At 43.8% G+C, this 23,741-nt stretch overlaps 1 protein-coding gene across 6 annotated transcripts in view; it reads right to left on the reverse strand.

Moving 5' to 3' along the window:
• Positions 1 to 208: 208 nt before the first annotated feature.
• The window catches only part of LOC121535340 (dystrobrevin alpha), a 53,184-nt gene continuing 29,651 nt past the window's right edge, over positions 209 to 23,741 (reverse strand). For 3 of the 6 annotated variants that reach the window (XM_041842313.2, XM_041842309.2, XM_041842311.2), the window contains 11 exons: positions 20,141 to 20,228; positions 19,182 to 19,276; positions 18,696 to 18,809; positions 18,521 to 18,617; positions 14,229 to 14,249; positions 3,322 to 3,481; positions 3,124 to 3,213; positions 2,929 to 3,028; positions 2,684 to 2,813; positions 2,338 to 2,376; positions 209 to 2,151 (listed from right to left, as the gene is read on the reverse strand). In XM_041842313.2, the coding sequence (XP_041698247.1) occupies positions 2,359 to 2,376; positions 2,684 to 2,813; positions 2,929 to 3,028; positions 3,124 to 3,213; positions 3,322 to 3,481; positions 14,229 to 14,249; positions 18,521 to 18,617; positions 18,696 to 18,809; positions 19,182 to 19,276; positions 20,141 to 20,228 (913 nt within the window). In that variant the 3' untranslated portion in view covers positions 209 to 2,151; positions 2,338 to 2,358. The remainder of the gene's footprint in view (positions 2,152 to 2,337; positions 2,377 to 2,683; positions 2,814 to 2,928; positions 3,029 to 3,123; positions 3,214 to 3,321; positions 3,482 to 14,228; positions 14,250 to 18,520; positions 18,618 to 18,695; positions 18,810 to 19,181; positions 19,277 to 20,140; positions 20,229 to 23,741) is intronic. The other 3 variants (XM_041842314.2, XM_041842315.2, XM_041842310.2) reach the window with 2 other exon arrangements.

The following is a 23,741-nucleotide window of genomic DNA, read 5'->3' on the forward strand; positions in this document are numbered from 1 at the left end:
TGAATTAAATGCAGTGAGCTGGGAGCAGTGAACTAGTGACAGATAATACATGTGGAGCAGTAAAGAAAGCCTATGGGATATCATATTGCTATCCTGGAATCCAAACTGATATGCTCCGTTTCATCATTGTTTCAAACAGATATCAGTTTGGATTCCAGGCTATGCAGGTGCATTTTATAAGTGATGGGAAAAAGAAGAGAGAAAGAGCTCCTAGGCAACAACATTCTCATGTTGTGTAAATTCTTTATTATGCATCATCACCACCATGCAAAATCACTTACATGAACTAGCCCGAAAATCATACTAGATATATTTCACACATTTATGATTTAAAATTGGCTTGCGCCACTTCTTTTCAAGTGACTGGGTAACATTTACACACACTGAGCTTGGGTGTGACTGTGAGTATCTTTGAGTGTATGTTTGAGGGAGATTTGTGTGTGAGTGAGTAGAAGAACACTAATAATTTGGTCAGAACATTTAAATGACAATGCAACTTCAAAATCTATGGTAAAATAGAAGATATTGATTCTGAAACATGGTAAACAAACAATGTTCTCTGTTCTTGCAAGTGTAAACCTTAGAATCTGGAGTGTTATGAACATTGTTGTCCATTATATGTTCTGTGCTGTCCATTCTATCTACTATGTGCTGTCTATGTACTGTACTCCCTACTCCAATTTCATTTATATCGTCACATCTTCAAATCTCAAGCAGCTATTCATAAAATGAACTCAACTATAACTCTTAATCAATGTATAGCTATTAGTTAACAAAATCCTTCAGTAGACAACACTTTCCAGCATCAGATGTATCATAGGTTCAGCTTCTTCGTCCTATACTGTCTCATTCTCTTAGTATCACCTACCGGCTTAATACTCCAGGTGGAATTCAATCAAATCTGCAATGAGACAAACACAAAATGCAGAAGAATGCAAATAACATTGTTCCTCTGCTGCGAAGTTGTCTTATGTAATACAGTACTATTAACTACTAGACAATATTTCTGGGTGATTTTGACAGTGAATGTAAATTTGCATTTTAACAGTGGCTGGAACAATGTTAGCTACAGTACATGCTTCATTGAAGGTCTCTGACTGTACCCCATCCAAAAGTGAGCTAGGCTAACCAGCTAAGGCAGGGCACACAATATGAGATATGTATCAAATAAAATAAACTATCTGACAAGCCACTCTTTCAATAGGTCAAACTAAAAGCTAAAAGGTCAAACAACAAATACAAAAGCCATACAACACCAGTAGTTAGAAATCATTGGACTGGTGGGCCAACCTGGTCATAGCGGTCAGACATACTGTAGCTACCTTCTGGGTTATAGACAGTTGTGCCTCAGTTTACACATACACCACGTTTACTATTTGGATTAAAAAGCAATCTCACGGAAAGACAACGGCCAGGTTTGTCCAGCAATACACCTACAGTAGGGGTGTCAAACATACGGGTCGGAGGGGGTCCAATCCGGCCCGTGGGTGGTTTGAGTAAAAATATACTTTAAAATGACTAAAATCAAATCGAAACTGTGTAGAAATGATAATGGACCTATACTCATATAGTTTCTTGACGGTCCAGCTTGCTATTAAACACTAGACAGTCATAGAGCATAGAAAATTCCCAAAATGATTGATAGAGGACAATTTTTCTGCAAATTTTGACAGCAAGGAAATATTTAAAACATTCAGTGCGGCCCTCCGGACCTCGTTGAAGACCGAATGCGGCCCCAGGAAAAAATGAACTACAGCATATACTTGAACAATTCTTCAACAACTCGTACCCAAAAATAATATGATTAGAAATCAACAAATAATTCTCAATAAAGTTATTAGATTTTATGGCACCGGTGGTATAATAGACAGCTGTGTTGTTTTATAATCCCTCCATATCGGTTCACAGTATTCACTTAAAAACGCTGTTGGTTTAAAAAATAGATCTTTACATAATATAACTATGTATTCTATTGTTGGATTTAGCAGTGTCATAACTTTGATCCTTCCTCCTTGTCACTTCTTTTTTAGCTTGGCTTGGAGCCCCTGCATGCATGTGGACCATCATCTCTTCACAGCGTTCTCTATATGCCTTCTCATCTCATCCATCTTCCAGTGTTTTTCTACTTTTGTTGCTTTTCATATTGCTTACCTGTTGAGAGGAGCGGGAGTTAAATACTCTGCCCATTTGTGCTGGAATATATCGTAGTAAGAAAAAATATATTCCAGGCAGTGAATCAAATAGACACAGAAGATTAATAGTTATTATTTTTGCGCAGTGAACATCAAATGGTAAGAACATTTAAAAGACCACAGAGAAATGAATTAGGCTTCTTACCAGGAGACTTCTTAAATATGGTCATTGCTGCAAAGTCACCTGTACGGCACCAGGAACACAGCCAAAACGAAGAGAGAAGAATTCAAATCAAATCAAATGTTATTTGTCACATGCGCTGAATACAACATGTGTAGACCTTACAGTGAAATGCTTACTTACAAGCCCTTAACCAACAATGCCGTTTTTAGAAAAACAAGTGTTAAGTAAAAAAATAGATAAGTAAAAAATAATAATTAAAGAGCAGCAGTAAAATAACAGTAGCGAGGCTATATACAGGGGGTATGTGTAAGGAATATGTTTTGAAATTCACTTATTTTCCATAATAATAACTCAAACAATAGCTCACCATACAGGTTTTCTCTTGCTCCTGTCTGTGTTTCAGTAGTTCCCCCATCTTCAGCTCATCCTCCAACACCTGAACCAAGTCGTTCTCATAGCACTCCTCCTCAACTCCACCAGGGTTCATGCCACCAACACTATGGAGGTAAATCTAACATTACCATACTACAATCTACTGTATATGATTTTTAGCTTTTTATAGAGATTCATACAGCATATCTACACACTGTGCATATTTCATACTGTAGTTACCGTGGTTTAGTGGTCATCTGTGCTAGAAGATCGGAAGTGGGAGAGGAGACCAGTTCATCTGTCTGAGAGTCCATGTTGCTATCTGACTGAATTCCAGCCTCTGAAGAAGACAAAACACACACAGCTTTAAAATGCTCTGAGGATGTGAAAGGTATATTTTCAAAAGTCAGAGACACAGTGAGACCATAGTATTACCTGAATTGAGCTCTTTAACCAATGAAGACATGGTGTTGGTGATGGAGTCAGCAGCAACAAGGAGGTCATTTCTCAAGTTCCTCCTGGGGCCTGGGGATAGAACAGAGGCTGGTACATAAGCCTACACACACTGTGGCTTTCCAGAACCTGAGGAAGCTACTGCACTCCTAACTGTAAAGGTGTGTGTGTGTGTATTACCCTGAGCGAAGGCCTCCTGCACATCCCCTCCCACACCCATGAGTGAGTCCTGAGGGGTGTGAGTGGGTGTGGTGCCGGCAGACTCTGACTGGGTTGGCATGGGGATGGGCCGGCTGACTGTGTGGCTGGGAGACGAGCGGGGGGAGCCAGGCCCCTGAGTCTGAAACAGGAAACAGGAAGTATGGGTTTAGTGTGACTCTAGGTGTCACTTCTTGTCACTGTGTCAGTAGTAGCAGTAACACACCAGTGCAGTAACAACCAGTGATGATCCACATTGATCCATCTAATGTTTGTGGAGCTATTTCTATACTGAATTATTCAGTTATTTAGTTTGGTTTAGTTTATTAGGATCCCCATTAGCTACAGCAGCTACTCTTCCTGGGGTCCACATAAAACTTACAAATACATTTTATCTGTTTTTTTAAAAGATAAACATCTGGTGGCAGAGCATTACACGATGGCATGGCTCTATACAATGGCTCTATACATAACTACATCTGTTTTTGGTTTGGGTACTGTGAAGAAACCCATAGTGGCGTGTCTGGTGGGGTATGTATGTCTGTTCAAAGTGTATGCAAATAGATTATTTAAGTGGTTAGCCATTTTTAACACACAAATGTTTCTTATAAAGAAGAGAAGTCGTCAATTTCTCCTCAACCCTCAAAGCCTGAACAACTAGTACAGTTGATCTTTGTGTTAATAACAGACATACCTCTCCCATCTTCACAATAACTTTGTCAATATGACTTGACCATGATAACTGACCATCCAATGTTACTCCTAGGAGTTCAGCTGCTTTGAACCAAATACAATGCTTTTGGTTTTTGATGTATGTAAGACCAGTTTATTGTTAATTACCCATTCTGACACTGACTGTAACTCCTGAGAGTCTCAGTGAGCTCCCTGGCTGTAGGTGCTGATGTGTAGAGTGTGCAATCATCAGCATACAGTGCCTTGCAAAAGTAGTCATCCCCCTTCGCATGTTTCCTAATTTGTTGCATTACAACCTGTAATTTAAGTGGATTTTTATTTGGATTTCATGTAATGGACATACACAAAATAGTCCAAATTGGTGAAGTGAAATGAAAAAAAGAATTTGTTTCAAAAAATTATACAAAATAACTAACGGAAAAGTGGTGCGTGCATATGTATTCACCCCCTTTGCTATGAAGCCCCTAAATAAGATCTGGTGCAACCAATTACCTTCAGAAGTCAAATAATTAGTTAAATAAAGTCCACCTGTGTGCAATCTAAGTGTCACATGATCTCAGTATATACAGTATACACATGTTCTGAAAGGCCCAAGAGTCTGCAACACCACTAAGCAAGGGGCAGCACCAAGCAAGCGGCACCATGAAGACCAAGGAGCTCTCCAAACAGGTCAGGGACAAAGTTGTGGAGAAGTACAGGTCAGGGTTGGGTTATAAACAAATATACAAAATTTTGAACATCCCACGGAGCACCATTAAATCCATTATTTAAAAAATGGAAAGAATATGGCACCACAACAAACCTGCCAAGAGAGGGCCGCCCACCAAAACTCACGGACCAGGCAAGGAGGGCATTAATCAGAGAGGCAACAAAGAGACCAAAGATAACCCTGAACGACTGCAAAGCTCCACAGCGGAGATTGGAGTATCTGTCCATAGGACCACATTAAGCCGTACACTCCACAGAGCTGGGCTTTACGGAAGAGTGGCCAGAAAAAAGCCATTGCTTAAAGAAAGAAATAAGCAAACACGTTTGGTGTTCACCAAAAGGCATGTGGGAGACTCTCCAAACATATGGAAGAATGTACTCTCGTCAGATGAGACTAAAATTGAGCTTTTTGGCCATCAAGGAAAACGCTATGTCTGGCGCAAACCCAACACCTCTCATCACCCCGAGAACACCATCCCCACAGTGAAGCATGGTGGTGGGGATGTTTTTCATCGGCAGGGACTGGGAAACTGGTCAGAATTGAAGGAATGATGGCGCTAAATACAGGGAAATTCTTGAGGGAAACCTGTTTCAGTCTTCCATAGATTTGAGACTGGGACGGAGGTTCACCTTCCAGCAGGACAATGACCCTAAGCATACTGCTAAAGCAACACTCGAGTGGTTTAAGGGGAAACATTTAAATGTCTTGGAATGGCCTAGTCAAAGCCCAGACCTCAATCCAATTGAGAATCTGTGGTATGACTTAAAGATTGCTGTACATCAGCGGAACCCATCCAACTTGAAGGAGCTGGAGCAGTTTTGCCTTGAAGAATGGGCAGAAATCCCAGTGGCTAGATGTGCCAAGCTTATAGAGACATACCCCAAGAGACTTGCAGCTGTAATTGCTGCAAAAGGTGGCTCTACAAAGTATTGATTTTGGGGGGGGTTATGCACGCTCAAGTTTTCTGTTTTCTTTCTCTTATTTCTTGTTTGTTTCACAATAAAAAATATTTTGCATCTTCAAAGTGGTAGGCATGTTGTGTAAATGAAATGATACAAACCCCAAAAAAATCCATTTTAATTCCAGGTTGTAAGGCAACAAAATAGGAAAAATGCCAAGTGGGGTGAATACTTTTGCAAGCCACTGTACATAGTCCTTTTAGCTTCTTGCAAAGAAAAAGCTATATCTCAGACTGGCCAATAAAAATAAAAGATTAAGATGGGCAGTCTGAGATATGGCTTTTTCTTTGCAACTCTGCCTACAAGGTCAGCATCCCGGAGTCGCCTCTTCACTGTTGACGTTGAGACTGGTGTTTTGTGGGTACTATTTAATGAAGCTGCCAGTTGAGGACCTGTGAGGCGCCTGTTTCTCAAACTAGACACTCTAATGTATTTGTCCTCTTGCTCAGTTGTGCACCGGGGCCTCCCACTCCTCTTTCTATTCTGGTTAGAGCCAGTTTGCGCTGTTCTGTGAAGGGAGTAGTACACAGCGTTGTACGAGATCTTCAGTTTATTGGCAATTTCTCGCATGGAATAGCCTTCATTTCTCTGAAAAATAATAGACTGACGAGCTTCAGAAGAAAGTAATTTTTTTCTGGACATTTTGAGCCTGTAATCGAACCCACAGGCTGATGCTCCAGATACTCAACTAGTCTCAAGAAGGCCAGTTTTATTGCTTCTTTAATCAGCACAACAGTTTTCAGCTGTGCAAACATAATTGCAAAAGGTTTTTCTAATGATCAATTAGCCTTTTAAAATGATAAACTTAGATTAGCAAACACAACGTGCCATTGGAACACAGGACTGATGTTTGCTGATAATGGGCCTCTGTACGCCTATGTAGATATTCCATTAAAAATCAGTCGTTTCCAGCTACAATAGCCATTTACAACATTAACAATGTCTACACTGTATTTCTGATCAATTTGATGTTATTTTAATGGCCAAAAAAATTGCTTTTCTTTCAAAAACAAGGACATTTCTAAGTGATCCCAAACTTTTGAACGGTAGTGTATATGATGTTAGAGTAGCTTCCATTGAAGAATACTCTCTGAGTTCTATTGGATAACTAACTCTCCAACCATGTGATGGCAGGTGATGTAAAGCCATAACAAGTTAGTTTTTTCAATAACAAATTATGATCAGTAACATCAAAGGCTGCACTGAAATCTAACAATACAGCTCCAACTATCATCTTATTATCAGAGTCAGTGCAGTACAAGTTGAGTGCACTTCCCTATATGCATGCAGAAAGTCAGTAATTAACTTATTTTTTATATATATATATCATTGTATTTGTTCAAACACAATTCTCTCCATCAGTTTACTAAGAACAGGCAGCAAACTGAGTGTGGACACACTCCTTTAGGCTTTGGTTAAAGACATGGCAAATAGGGGTGGCTATACAGTCTGCTGCCATTCTCAATAGTTTCCCATCTAGATTATCTATACCTGGTGGCTTATCATTATTGATGGATAACAACCATTTTTCCACCTCTTCCACACAAACTTGACCAAATTCAAAACAGCATTCCTTCTCTTTCATTATTAGATGTTCAATACACAAATATGATGGTTCACTGTTCAATGTTGTCATTTCACTTCTCAGTTTGTCCACTTCACCGGTGAAATAGTCATTGAAATGATTGGCTATATCAAAAGGTTCAGTTATAAATGACCCATCAACTTCAATGAACGATTGAGATGAATTGGGTTTTCTGCCCATAATATCATTTACGGTGCTCCAAAGTATTTTCCTATAGTTTTTTTATGTAATTTATCTTGTTTTGGTAATATATATATATATATATATATATAGTCACAAAATGTTTCAGTTCATCATCGATCCAGGGGGCTCTAACAGTTCTCACAGTTAGTTTCTTAACAGTTGCATGTTTGTCAACAATTGGTAAGAATACAATTACAAATTCTCTGGGTGCTGCATCTGGATTCTCCTCCTTATACACATCAGACCAACATACATTTTTTACATCTTCAACAAATGAGTCCTGAGAAAACATTTTGTATGATCTCTTATAAATATCTTTAGGCCCTTCCTTTGGTACTTTGTCTTTCCTTGTTATTGCCACAATGTTATGGTCACTAGAGCCAATGGGAACTGATATTGCTTTGGAGCAAAGCTCTGCAGCATTGGTGAAGATATGGTCAATACAAGTGGATGTCACAGATCCAACACTATTGGTATACACTCTAGTTGGTTGAGTGATAACCTGGGTCATGTTACATGCATTAGTCACAGTAAGAAGCTTCCTCTTGAGAGGACAACTAGATGATAACCAGTCAATGTTCAGGTCACCAAGAAAATACATTTATCTGATACATTCAGGGACCTTATCTAACATCACAAACATATTCTCCAGATACTGACAGTTTGCACTTGGTGACCTATAGTAGCACCCTAAAAGAAGAGGCTTCAGATGAGGCAGGTGAACATGCAACCACAGCACTTCTACTTCACTTGTCATGAGATCCTCTCTGAGCTCCCCCATAGACATTCCTGTCTTTTCTATAGATGTTATATCCTTGTATTCCTACTGCTGTATCATCAAATGCGCGTTCTAAGTGAGTCTCAGAAATTGCTAATATATTCATACTATCTAAGATTAGCAAATTACTAATGTCATGAACTTTGTTTCTGAGGTTACATATATTTATATGAGCTAACGTTAACCCTTTCCTGGGTATCTTATGTAAAACTGAACTCATAATGATAATAGGTTGTATTTCTAATCATTCTATTTCTGATAAGAAGAAGGAATTAATGGATTTTTTAGCAGATTATGTTCAGCAGATGCCTTATCTGGTTTAGCTCGGCTGCAGCAGGGTGATCTATTCTTCGTGCCCCTTCTGCATATGTCACGACTTCTGCTGAGGCTGCCTCCCCTCCTTGTTCGGGCAGGTTTCGGCGTTCGTCGTCACCGGCTTACTAGCTACTGCCGATCCCATTCTCATCACTCCACTTGTCATGTCTTGTCTTGTCAATCACACACACCTGGTGCTCATTCCCCTAATTAGTATGTGTATAAGTGTTCCCTCTGTTCCCCTTGTCTTTGTGAGTGATTGTTTCATTGTGAGAGCGAGTAGCTCGGTTGTGCTACTCTTCCATTTTGTTATTGCCAAGGTGGAATATTTCCCTTGTGATAGTTTCGTTTTGACGCTGGGTGCGTTTTAATATGTAAACTGAATAAACGCTGGACTTCGGTGTTTTACCTCCTGTGCCTGACTCCTTCATTCACACCTCGTCACAGAATCACTCACCTGAATGGAGTCAGCAGGAGAAGACCGCATGCCTGGAGTTGTGGCAAGGGTCCAGGAGCATTCCTCGATGCTGGCCAGCTTGGGGTAAGCGATGGATCGGGTGATTCAGGTAGTACAACGCCTGGAGAGGAGAGGACCCGATCTATCGAGACCAGCTGGTCAACTGGATCCAGCCACCTACACCCCAGCCTCTGGAGGGATCCAGATATCCCGGCCACCGGTGTTTGATGGGACGGCAGCGCGATGTAAGGGATTTCTGCTCCAACTAGAGCTGTATTTCTCCAGCATCAGGCCGGCGCCAATGGAGCGGGAGAAGGTATCCGTCCTCGTTTCCTGCCTTTGTGGGAGAGCCCTGGAGTGGGCCAACGCGGTGTGGAACGAGGGAGGTGCCGCGTTGGAGGACTACGGGGAGTTTGCTCGCCTCTTTCGGGCCGGTTTCGATCACCCGCCTGAGGGTCGAGAGGCGGGCGAACGACTGGTCCATCTGAGGCAGGGGATGAGGAACGCACAGGACTACGCGCTGGAGTTACGGATGCTGGCAGCGGGGTCCGGGTGGAACGAGCGGGCCCTGATCGACCATTTCCGGTGCCACCTAAGGGAGGACTTCCGACGGGAGCTAGCCTGCCGTGATGCCATGCTATCGTTCTCCCAACTGGTGGACATGGCCGTCCGGCTGGACAATCTGCTAGCAGCCAGAGGACATCCTGGTAGGGGTCTGCCCGTTCCCACTCCGGAAGACTCTGACCCCGAGCAGATGGAGCTGGGGGGAGCCGCCGGTCGAGAGAGCGCAGGAGGACAGCGACAGTGCCACTCTGGTGGCACTAAGGTACAATCTACCTCATGTCGCAGTCAACGTTCCATTGGGTCTGGAGGCGGTAGGCAGGGTACTCACACATCACCCCAGGTAACAAACACCCAAACTTGTTCAGAGCCCTTTGCGGCACACTGTACCTTATCTATCTCCTTTCCCGATCACCTGGTAGTTTCCCAGTCTAAGGCGCTAGTCGATTCAGGCGCAGCTGGGAACTTTATGGACAGAGCATTTTCACGCCGTCAAGGCATTTAATTGGTTCCCCTATCCATTCCACTCCCCATCAGAGCACTTGATAGTCGACCATTAGGGTCCGGGTTGGTTAAGGAGGTTACTGTTGAGCAGATCACTTTTTTGATTATTGAGTCTCCTGCTTACCCTGTAGTCTTAGGTATTCCATGGTTAGCCCTTCACAACCCCAATTTTTCATGGCCGCAGAGGGTTCTTACAGGGTGGTCGCGTGAGGGTCCGGGTAGGTGTCTGTTTCCGTTGGTGCGACCACGGTGGAAAGTCCAGACGGTTCCCCCAACGTGCGCATTCCCCCTGAATACCATGATCTGGGTGCTCGCGTTTTCCAAGACACAAGCGACTAAATTACCACCTCATCGGGAGGGGGATTGCGCGATAAACCTTCGGGTAGACGCTGTACATCCCAGGAGTCATGTGTATCCCCTGTCGCAGGCTGAAACGGAGGCTATGGAAACATACGTCACCGAGTCCCTGCGCCAGGGGTATATACGTCCCTCCACTTCACCTGCTTCCTCGAGTTTCTTCTTTGTGAAGAAGAAAGATGGCGGTTTACGCCCGTGCACTGATTATCCACCACTGAATAAGGTGACGGTACGATTTAGTTATCCTCTTCCCCTCATTCCTTCAGCGATTGAGTCAATGCATGGGGCTCGTTTTTTCACCAAATTAGACCTCAGGAGTGCCTACAACCTGGTGCGTATTCGGGAAGGGGATGAGTGGAAAACAGCATTCAGCACAACCTCGGGGCATTATGAATACCTGGTGATGCCGTACGGTTTGATGAATGCTCCATCCGTTTTCCAGTCCTTTGTGAACAAGGTGTTGCGGGACATGCTTGGTCGCGGTGTGGTGGTCTACATCGATGACATCCTGGTGTATTCCGCTACGCGCCGAGCATGTGTCCCTGGTTCGCAAGGTACTGGTCCGACTGCTGGAGAATTATCTTCATGCCAAGGCAGAGAAGTGTGAGTTTTTCCAGCAGTCAATCTCCTTCCTCGGATATCGCATTACTACCACAGGTGTGAAGATGGAGGGAGATCGCATTTCAGCCGTGCGTAATTGGCCGACTCCAACCACGGTGAAGGAGGTGCATCGCTTCCTTGGCTTTGCCAACTACTATCTGAGGTTTATTCGGGGCTTTGGCAAGGTCGCAGCTCCCATTACCTCCTTGTTGAAGGGTGGGCCGTCCCGGCTCCGCTGGTCTGCTGAGGCTGATTTGGCCTTCAGTAGATTGCGGGATCTGTTCACCTCAGCCCCAGGTACTGGCTCACCCCGATCCATCACTACCGTTCGTAGTGGAGGTGGATGCGTCCGAGGTAGGGATAGGCGCTGTCTTATCCCAACGCTCAGGCACGCCACTCAAGCTCCGCCCCTGTGCCTTCTTTTTGAAGAAGCTCAGCTCGGCGGAGCAGAACTACGGCGTTGGTGATCGGGAGCTGCTGGCTGTTGTCCGAGCTTTGACGGTGTGGAGGCATTGGCTCGAAGGGGCGAAACACCCTTTCCTCGTCTGGACAGACCACCGTAACCTGGAGTACATTCGGGCAGCGAGGAGGCTGAATCCTCGCCAGGCCAGGTGGGCCCTCTTCTTCACCCGGTTTGATTTCACACTCTCATACATTCCGGGTACGAAGAACGTGAAGGCAGACGCACTGTCTCGGCTGTATGACACAGAGGAGAGGCCCAGAGACAACACCCCCATACTCCCGGCCTCATGCATTGTGGCGCCGGTAGTATGGGCGATGGACGCGGATATAGCGCAGGCATTACGCACAGATCCATCTCCACCGCAGTGTCCAGCTGGGCTGCAGTACGTGCCTGCGCTTATCCGTGATCGTCTGATCTACTGGGCACACACGACACCCTCCTCTGGTCATCCAGGTATCGGTCGTACAATGCGCTGCCTGACCGAGAAGTACTGGTGGCCTACCTTGGCTAAGGACGTGAGGGTGTATGTTTCCTCCTGCTCAGTATGCGCCCAGAGTAAGGCACCTAGGCACCACCCAGCGGGTAAGCTACAACCTTTACCAGTTCCACAACGACCATGGTCTCACCTTAGTATTGCTTTCTTACTGATCTTCCCCTCTCCCAAGGTAACACCACTATCCTGGTCATTGTGGATCGCTTTTCGAAGTCTTGCTGCCTCCTTCCTCTGCCCGGTCTCCCCACGGCCCTACAAACTGCGGAGGCTCTGTTTACTCACGTCTTCCGGCACTATGGGGTACCAGAGGATATAGTGTCCGACTGAGGTCCCCAGTTCACGTCTAGTGTCTGGAAGGCGTTCATGGAACGTCTGGGGGTCTCGGTCAGCCTGACCTCTGGATTTCACCCCGAGAGTAATGGGCAGGTGGAAAGGGTGAATCAAGATGTGGGTAGGTTCCTGCGGACCTACTGTCAGGACCAGCCGGGGGAGTGGTCGGTGTTCCTGCCATGGGCAGAATAAGCTCATAACTCTCTCCGCCACTCCTCCACTAACCTAACACCCTTCCAATGTGTTTTGGGTTACCAACCGGTCCTGGCACCGTGGCACCATAGCCAGACCGAGGCTCCTGCGGTGGATGACTGGTTTCGGCGCGCGGAGGAGACTTGGGATGCTGCCCACGTTCGCCTCCGGCGCGCCGTACGTCGTCAGAAGGCGAACGCTGACCGCCACCGCAGGGAGGCCCCGGTTTTCATACCGGGGGATCGGGTCTGGCTCTCGACCCGGAATCTACCCCTCCGCCTGCCCTGCCGGAAGCTGAGCCCGCGGTTTGTGGGGCCGTTTAAAGTCATGAGGAGGATAAACGAGGTTACATACAGGTTGTTACTCCCCCCGATTACCGTATTAACCCCTTGTTTCATGTGTCTCTCCTCAGGCCGGTGGTAGCTGGTCTGCTCCAGGAGTCTGAGGTGCGGGAGGTTCCTCCACCTCCTCTGGACATCGAGGGGGCCCCGGCGTACTCGGTCCGTTCCATACTGGATTCGAGGTGTCGGGTGGGGGGCCTTCAGTATCTCATGGAGTGGGAGGGGTACGGTCCGGAGGAACGGTGCTGGGTTCCAAGGAGGGACATCCTCGATCCCTCCCTGTTGAGGGATTTCCACCGTCGCCATCCGACTCGCCGTGCTCCGCGTCCTCCTGGCCATCCCCGAGGCCAGGGTCAGCGCACTGCTGGAGCCGCGCGTCAAGGGGGTGGTACTGTCACGACTTCCGCCAAGGCTGCCTCCCCTCCTTGTTCGGGCAGGTTTCGGCGTTCGTCGTCACCGGCTTACTTGCTACTGCCGATCCCATTTTCATCACTCCACTTGTCATGTCTTGTCTTGTCAATCACACACACCTGGTGCTCATTCCCCTAATTAGTATGTGTATAAGTGTTCCCTCTGTTCCCCTTGTCTTTGTGAGTGATTGTTTCATTGTGAGAGCGAGTAGCTCGGTTGAACTACTCTTCCATTTTGCTATTGCCAAGTGGAATATTTCCCTTGTGATAGTTTCGTTTTGACGCTGGGCGCGTTTTATTTATGTAAACGGAATAAATTCTGGACTTCGGTGTTTTACCTCCTGCGCCTGACTCCTTCATTCACACCTCGTCACAGCATAGCTGTCTTGCTGGACTGTTGGTCTCTTCTGATTGGGATGTTGTCCTGTTAGCATGGGGGGTAGTGGGGTGGGTGGAATTTCTGAAGTTCTGAATCTCCATAGGTCTGTGTATGGGGAACGTCAAGTGGGGATTGTAGTTTTGGTCAGGAAAAGCTCATGGCCCTACTCCTCATCACTGCTTGAAACCTCTAAGAGTTGTATCAGTAATAGCATCATTCCCATATTGTTAATTACAATGTTATAAGACCCAGTAATGGAGCAAAAATTGCTAAAGTTCAGGCCAGTAAAGTTTTCTGCTGAAAAAGCTGTTATGTTAAGCATGTTTATCCAAAAACACATCCATGGCTGGTAAGCAACAAACATTGAGCACGTGCCATAATGAATTTTAGGTCCATTTAGCACCACTTTCCATTAAGTCAATATTAGTTAAATATTTAACATGCTGTTAGTTCAATTGACTGCTGCATTTTCAGTTCCCATGAGACCTGATCAAATATTGTCAGCAAAACCACAAACATCACATTCAGAAGTCTCTTTGTAAGAAGCATTAGTTATTTTAGGTTTCACAGACAAACTTACAGCTTGCTTCCTTTCCTCCTCCTGTTGAGAAAAACGTTATTCATGTACTGTCATAAAAACACACAATAGTATAATCAATCAATGAAGACAATTTCTTTCACATGTAAAAACCTATTGGGATTTTCTCCCATATAGTAGGCCTATAGCAAGTCTGATGCTAGCATGCTCATGCTAGGTAGGGCTAACTGGATTAGCATTGATCCCTTCAGTTGAGTAATTAGATTGATAGCCTTACCACTTAAGTCAGTAGAGTAAGCAGTTTATGTAAGACTTCTTAAACTCCTATCCCCATTGACTGTTGTTATGACTGACTCTCTGACTGAATGTTATCCTACAGTTGAAGTCGGAAGTTTACATACACTTAGGTTGGAGTCATTAAAACTCGTTTTTCAACCACTCCACAAATTTCTTTTTAACAAACTATAGTTTTGGCAAGTCGGTTAGGACATCTACTTTGTGCAGGACACAAGTAATGTTTCCAACAATTGTTTACAGACAGATTATTTCACTTATAATTAACTGTATCACAATTCCAGTGGGTCAGAAGTTTACATACACTAAGTTGACTGTGCCTTTAAACAGCTTGGAAAATTCCAGAAAATGATGTCATGGCTTTAGAAGCTTCTAATAGGCTAATTGACATCATTTGAGTCAATTGGAGGTGTACCTGTGGATGTATTTCAAGGCCTACCTTCAAACTCAGTGCCTCTTTGCTTGACATCATGGGAAAATCAAAACAAATCAGCCAAGACCTCAGAAAAAAATATTGTAGACCTCCACAAGTCTGGTTCATCCTTGGGAGCAATTTCCAAACGCCTGAAGGTACCACGTTCATCTGTACAAACAATAGTACGCAAGTATAAACACCATGGGACCATGCAGCCGTCATACCACTCAGGAAGGAGACGCGTTCTGTCTCTTAGAGATTAATGTACTTTGGTGCGAAAAGTGCAAATCAATCCCAGAACAACAGCAAAGGACCTTGTGAAGATGCTGGAGGAAACAGGTACAAAAGTATCTATATCCACAGTAAAACAAGTCCTATATCGACATAACCTGAAAGGCTGCTCAGCAAGGAAGAAGCCACTGTTCCAAAACCGCCATAAAAAAGCCAGACTACGGTTTGCAACTGCACATGGGGTCAAAGATCATACTTTTTGGAGAAATGTCCTCTGGTCTGATGAAACAAGAATATAACTGTTTGGCCATAATGACCATCGTTATGTTTGGAGGAAAAAGGGGAAGGCTTGCAAGCCGAAGAACACCATCCCAAACGTGAAGCACGGGGGTGGCAGCATCATGCTGTGGGCGTGCTTTGCTGCAGGAGGGACTGGTGCACTTCACAAAATAGATGGCATCATGAGGAAGGAAAATTATGTGGATATATTGAAACAACATCTCAAGACATCAGTCAGGAAGTTAAAGCTTGATCGCAAATGGGTCTTCCAAATGGACAATGACCCCAAGCATACTTCCAAAGTTGTGGCAAAATGGCTTAAGGACAACAAAGTCAAGGTATTGGAGTGGCCATCACAAAGCCCTGACCTCAATCCTATAGAACATTTGTGGGCAGAACTGAAAAAGAGTGTGCGAGCAAGGAGGCCTACAAACCTGACTCAGTTACACCAGCTCTGTCAGGAGGAATGGGCCAAAATTAACCCAACTTACTGTGGGAAGCTTGTGGAAGGCTACCCAAAACGTTTGACCCAAGTTAAACAATTTAAAGGCAATGCTACCAAATACTAATTGAGTGTATGTAAACTTCTGACCCACTGGGAATGAGATGAAAGAAATAAAAGCTGAAACAAATCATTCTCTCTACTATTATTCTGACATTTCACATTCTTAAAATAAAGTGGTGATCCTAACTGACCTAAGACAGGGAATTTCTACTAGGATTAAATGTCAGGAATTGTGAAAACTGAGTTTAAATGTATTTGGCTAAGGTGTATGTAAACTTCCGACTTCAACTGTATATACAGTTTTATTATGTGATAGTTATGTTGGTTGTATGTTGTCAGTGGTCATAATCATATGATCAAAACACTGTCCTTAGTAGAATGACTGGAAAATGTTAAATCCCAAATATTTTAACATGAAGAAACTGGGGAACAGTCATTTTTGATACATTTACATTTGAGTCATTTAGCAGACGCTCTTATCCAGAGCGACTTACAGTTAGTGAGTGCATACATATTACTTTTTTTTCATACTGGTCCCCCGTGGGAAACGAACCCACAACCCTGGCATTGCAAACGCCATGCTCTACCAATTGAGCTACACAGGACTATAAAGAAAGTTATGGATTATGGTAAGAAGATGAGAAAGGAAGACTTGTCAAGACCAGAGCAACTCCTCAGGATTTACTGAAGCTGGGGAAGCTTCCTCATGTAGTCCCGTGTAGCTCAGTTGGTAGAGCATGGCGTTTGCAACGCCAGGGTTGTGGGTTCGATTCCCACTGGGGGCCAGTATGATAATGTACAGTGGGGGAAAAAATTATTTAGTCAGCCACCAATTGTGCAAGTTATCCCACTTAAAAATATGAGAGAGGCCTGTAATTTTCATCATAGGTACACGTCAACTATGACAGACAAATTGAGAAAAAAGAATCCAGAAAATCACATTGTAGGATTTTTAATGAATTTATTTGCAAATTATGGTGGAAAATAAGTATTTGGTCACCTACAAACAAGCAAGATTTCTGGCTCTCACAGACCTGTAACTTCTTCTTTAAGAGGCTCCTCTGTCCTCCACTCGTTACCTATATTAATGGCACCTGTTTGAACTTGTTATCAGTATAAAAGACACCTGTCCACAACCTCAAACAGTCACACTCCAAACTCCACCATGGCCAAGACCAAAGAGCTGTCAAAGGACACCGGAAACAAAATTGTAGACCTGCACCAGGCTGGGAAGACTGAATCTGCAGCTTGGTTTGAAGAAATCAACTGTGGGAGCAATTATTAGGAAATGGAAGACATACAAGACCACTGATAATCTCCCTCGATCTGGGGCTCCACGCAAGATCTCACCCCGTGGGGTCAAAATGATCACAAGAACGGTGAGCAAAAATCCCAGAACCACACGGGGGACCTAGTGAATGACCTGCAGAGAGCTGGGACCAAAGTAACAAAGCCTACCATCAGTAACACACTACGCCGCCAGGGGACTCAAATCCTGCAGTGCCAGACGTGTCCCCCTGCTTAAGCCAGTACATGTCCAGGCCCGTCTGAAGTTTGCTAGAGTGCATTTGGATGATCCAGAAGAGGATTGGGAGAATGTCATATGGTCAGACGAAACCAAAATATAACTTTTTTGGTAAAAACTCAACTCGTCGTGTTTGGAGGACAAAGAATGCCGAGTTGCATCCAAAGAACACCATACCTACTGTGAAGCATGGGGGTGGAAATATCATGCTTTGGGGCTGTTTTTTCTGCAAAGGGACCAGGACGACTGATCCGTGTAAAGGAAAGAATGAATGGGGCCATGTATCGTGAGATTTTGAGTGAAAACCTCCTTCCATCAGCAAGGGCATTGAAGATTAAACGTGGCTGGGTCTTTCAGCATGACAATGATCCCAAACACACCGCCCGGGCAACGAAGGAGTGGCTTCGTAGAAGCATTTCAAGGTCCTGGAGTGGCCTAGCCAGTCTCCAGATCTCAACCCCATAGAAAATCTTTGGAGGGAGTTGAAAGTCCGTGTTGCCCAGCGACAGCCCCAAAACATCACTGCTCTAGAGGAGATCTGCATGGAGGAATGGGCCAAAATACCAGCAACAGTGTGTGAAAACCTTGTGAAGACTTGCAGAAAACGTTTGACCTGTGTCATTGCCAACAAAGGGTATATAACAAAGTGTTGAGAAACTTTTGTTATTGACCAAATACTTATTTTCCACCATAATTTGCAAATAAATTCATAAAAAATCCTACAATGTGATTTTCTGGATTTCTTTTACTCATTTTGTCTGTCATAGTTGACGTGTACCTATGATGAAAATTACAGGCCTCTCTCATCTTTTTAAGTGGGAGAACTTGCACAATTGGTGGCTGACTAAATACTTTTTTTCCCCACTGTATGCACTCACTAACTGTAACTCTGGATAAGAGCGTCTGCTAAATGACTCAAATGTAAAATGTAATGATGAAGCCCCAGTGAGATTTGAAGAAGTGCTCGATTTGAAGAAGTGCTCTCGCTAGTGGTTGGATAATGAAAAGTGTGTTGGATTTTCTACCCTTCTCCTTAGCAGGCCTACATTACAGTAGAAATGAAACTGTATGGCTTTCTCACGCACCTTCAGCAGCAGCATCAGCTGCTCCAGCTGTACCATGAGTTCCCTGCGACTCTCCTGCAGAGCAGACATCCTCTGCTCCAGCTCATCTTTGCGTTGCCTGGTAGAGGAAAAACAGCCATAATATATACACATTTATTCACAGATTTCTTTGTAGAAGAATTTGAGATGGGTCTACCTGAGAAGCCGTAGCTCGGCCAGCAGAGTGGGGTTCTGTTGGGACGTGCTCGTTGGAGGCTGGGAGGCCTGCTCGTGCTGCACTCTCAGACGCTGGATCTCCTGCAAGATCTCTCTGTGACACAAACACAGGCCAGTTGAAGCTAATATATCACATATGTAAGCTTTCTGAGGTAGTTTTGTTTATGTGATTTAGATGGTGTGATGGCTTACAGGGGGGTCTACCAGCTAGCTTGACCACATTAAGTCACCAGACTTGAGTTGCTTTTATATTTTTCTGGTACTACCATGCAAACAGGGCTACAGCTCATTTGAATTACTACCAACCACAGTTTGTGTGGGAAGCACATTGTAATTGGGAAGCACATTGAGCACCACATTAAATAACCTAGCACATTCCGTTCATGTAATTTGGCACGATGGCAGGGTTGGAAAGAATAGGTGAACAGAGAGAGAAAAGCAAATTCAGATGGAAACCATCCCTGACCTGTTTTTGCTCTCTAGCTCAGCAATAAGCTGCCTCTGCTGCTTGTTGGCATCCAGAGAGAAAGAGATGTCGCTGTGGACCCTCTGCTGCTGTTGCTGTAATACACAGAGACACATGACATTAACATTACACACAGGGACACATGACATTATCATTACACACAGGGACACATACCATTATCATTACACATGGGGACATATGACATTATCATTACACACAGAGACACATGACATTATGATTACACACAGGGACACATACCATTATCATTATACACAGGGACATATGACATTATCATTACACACAGAGACACATTACATTATCATTACACACAGAGACTATCATTACACACAGAGACACATTACATTTTCATTACACACAGGGAACCATGATATTATCATTACACACAGGGACACATACCATTATCATTACACATAGGGACATATGACATTATCATTACACACAGAGACACATGACACTATCATTACACACAGAGACACATGACATTTTCATTACACACAGGGAACCATGATATTATCATAACACACAGGGAACCATGACATTATCGACTGTACTGAGGTCATCTGGCTTATGTTATTTCCTTATACACTACTACATTACATTTACATTTTAGTCATTTAGCAGACGCTCTTATCCAGAGCGACTTACAGTTAGTGAGTGCATACATTTTTCATACTGGCCCCCCGTGGGAAACGAACCCACAACCCTGGCGTTGCAAGCGCCATGCTCTACCAACTGAGCTACAGTGGACTATAGCAGTGATAAGCACCCACAGGGAACACTGATGGGTCATGATTACAGGCACGAGTTCTTCCTGAATGGGTGACCTGACTCAGGAAAACAGGCATTTGGAACAAATGTGTATTAGCGCTGAGCACATGTCAGGATGCTATTCATGGTATTTTCTCCCACTATGACCTCAGATAGCATGTGTGTCTCACCGCGGCGGCTGCGTCAGAGGCCAGTCTAGCAGCGTAGCGGGCGATGAGACTGTGCTCTTCCTCCTGGTGGTAACTGCTCTCCAGCAAACTGATCAACAGGTGGAGAGAGGAGGGGAGACAGTCATCTGTCATCTACATATCTACATATTTACTGCAGTGAGGTATGCAACTAGACACACATACACAAAATACTGCAGCCAAATATAAAGAGTAGTTCTGCATTTACTTAAATTACTGTACATCAATTTCAAATGATAATTGGAACAGTATCTGTATGATTGGTTAGTTAATTATAATGTATTTACATGCAAACACTGGAGAGTAGTTTGTACTGACTCCCATGTCAATTGTTGATGCTATTTACAGATGCTAATAATGGCCCCTTTTTTCGCGTTGTTTGTAACTTATTTTTTAACTTATTGTGTACATAATGTTGCTGCTACCGTCTCTTATGACTGAAAATAACTTCTGGACGCGAAGGATATACTGCTTTCTCGGGAACGGGCCCAAATCCCTGTCATTTGCGTGGAGAAAAGACGGAGAAAAAGGGGGCGGAGGTCGGGCTGCCTTCTGAGAATTCGTAGGCGAGTGAGTAAACCTCCACTACCATCTGTTCTATTGGCCAACGTGCAATCATTGGAAAACAAAATGGATGATCTACGATCAAGAATATCCTACCAACGGGACATTAAAAACTGTAATATCTTCTGTTTCACTGAGTCGTGGCTGAACGACGAGACAGATAATATAGAGCTGGAAGGATTTTCCATGCATCGGCAGGACAGAGAAGCTACGTCTGGTAAGACGAGGGGCGGGGTTGTGTGTCTATTTGTCAATAACAGCTGGTGGCGATGTCTAATATTAAAGAAGTCTTGAGGTATTGCTCGCCTGAGGTAGAGTACCTTATGATAAGCTGTAGACCACACTATCTACCAAGAGAGTTTTCATCTATATTATTCGTAGCCATCTATTTACCACCACAAACCGATGCTGGCACTAAGACCACACTCTACGAGCTGTATAAGGCCATAAGCAAACAAGAAAATGCTCAGCCAGAAGCGGCGCTCCTAGTGGCCGGGGACTTTAATGCAGGCAAACTTAAATCAGTTTTACCTAATTTCTACCAGCATGTCACATGTGCAACCATAGGGAAAAATAACTCTAGACCACCTTTACTCCACACACAGAGACGCAAACAAAGCTCTCCCTCGCCATCCATTTGGCAAATCTGACCATAATTCTATCCTCCTGATTCCTGCTTACAAGCAAAAACTAAAGCAGGAAGTACCAGTGACTCGCTCAATACGGAAGTGGTCAGATGATGCAGATGCTACACTAGAGGACTGTTTTGCTAGCACAGACTGGAATATGTTCCGAAATTCATCCAATGGCATTGAGGAGTATACCACCTCAGTCATCGGCTTCATCAATAAGTGCATCGACGACGTCGTCCCCACAGTGACTGTACGTACATATCCCAACCAGAAGCCATGGATTACAGTCAAAGCTCGATCTTTAACCAGAGATCACATTTTTTGTACTGTAAAACTATTTGGTGGAATGTGCTTTGTGGCTGCCCGGACAGGCAAGTAAAACTTGGTCCCGAAAAAAATATTTAATTTGCTTTGAAACCATAACATTTGAGCATTTGTGGGGCACAACAAAAAGGAAACCAAGCCAAGCATCACACAGTTCTTCTCCTTAAATTCCCTTTCCCCTCCATGTCTCATTCACTCAATTGCGTTCCGACCGCTCTCTACACACACACCTGCTGAGTGTGCACACAAGCTCCCGTTAGGCCTACAGAAATAAATGCCTATAAAAACGTATCTAACTGATGGGATACACAAACTACATTCCTTGCCAAATGACGACAGTTTTATTAAAAATTCAAAATGGACTGGTTGATTGAAGTAGGAAAATATGTGTTCCAACAACGAGCTACAGTTTTGGAATAATTGTGTCCCATCTATTTTCCACTTAGGCTACTTTGCGAACTGCTAGTGCCATTTGTGACTCGTTTCAGGAAACTAGGCGTATGTCGCGCGTCACTACTTCACAGGAGAGGCATTAGAATGTAAACTTTTTTTAAATCAAAATGCGTTTTTTTTGCAGAAATGCCTTCTGGAACATGTAAACTTTCATTTGCCTTAATAACAAACTTGCATGCCATCTGTAAATACGAATACAATTGTTAAATTACGAGCCTAGTTGGTTTAGCCACGGAAAAAGACAGGAACCTTCCCACTAGCCATGATTGGCTGAGATAATGGATGGGCTGGACATGCAGAGAGATGAGTTCGGATTGCTTCTGTCTATAACATGAGCTGGTCAGTATGTGTAGGTAATCCTTTCTAACATGGCTTTTTTGAAAGATATCACGTAGTAGAACTGCAAAAATGTGGCTCTCCACTGGAATTAGAGTATGATAGCTAAGGAGATGGAGAAAATGTTGCAGTTTGATTGCAAATATGCAGAGGGAGTCGAAAAGAGAACACACAGAAGGCTGTTGTATAAAACACCTGTCTCCGGACATCTTCAAACTAAGGGCAACCATGGCATCCGTGACAAAGAGGGAGAAGCGTCCATTCATGTACAGTTGAAGTCGGAAGTTTACATACACCTTAGTCAAATATATTTAAACTCAGTTTTTCACAAATCCTGACATTTAATCTTAGTAAAGATTCCCTGTCTTAGGTCAGTTAGGATCACCACTTTATTTTAAGAATGTGAAATGTCAGAATAATAGTAGAGAGAATTATTTATTTCAGCTTTTATTTCTTTCATCACATTCCAAGTGGGTCAGAAGTTTACATACACCCAATTAGTATTTGGTAGCATTGCCTTTAAATTGTTTAACTTGGGTCAAACGTTTCGGGTATCCTTCCACAAGCTTCCCACAATAAGTTGGGTGAATTTTGGGGCTGGTGTAACTGAGTCAGGTTTGTAGGCCTCCTTGCTCGCACATGCTTTTTCAGTTCTGCCCACAAATGTTCTATAGGATTGAGGTCAGGGCTTTGTGATGGCCACTCCAATACCTTGACTTTGTTGTCCTTAAGCCATTTTGCCACAATTTTGGAAGTATGCTTGGGGTCATTGTCCATTTGGAAGACCCATTTGCGACCAAGCTTTAACTTCCTGACTGATGTCTTGAGATATTGCTTCAATATATCCACATAATTTTCCATCCTCATGATGTCATCTACAGTGGGGAAAAAAAGTATTTAGTCAGCCACCAATTGTGCAAGTTCTCCCACTTCAAAAGATGAGAGAGGCCTGTAATTTTCATCATAGGTACACGTCAACTATGACAGACAAATTGAGAAAAAAAATCCAGAAAATCACATTGTAGGATTTTTAATGAATTTATTTGCAAATTATGGTGGAAAATAAGTATTTGGTCAATAACAAACGTTTCTCAATACTTTGTTATATACCCTTTGTTGGCAAAGACACAGGTCAAACGTTTTCTGTAAGTCTTCACAAGGTTTTCACACACTGTTGCTGGTATTTTGGCCCATTCCTCCATGCAGATCTCCTCTAGAGCAGTGATGTTTTGGGGCTGTCGCTGGGCAACACGGACTTTCAACTCCCTCCAAAG

This window comes from Coregonus clupeaformis, chromosome 21 (genome assembly GCF_020615455.1).
Source record: "Coregonus clupeaformis isolate EN_2021a chromosome 21, ASM2061545v1, whole genome shotgun sequence".
Classification (NCBI taxonomy): domain Eukaryota; kingdom Metazoa; phylum Chordata; class Actinopteri; order Salmoniformes; family Salmonidae; genus Coregonus; species Coregonus clupeaformis.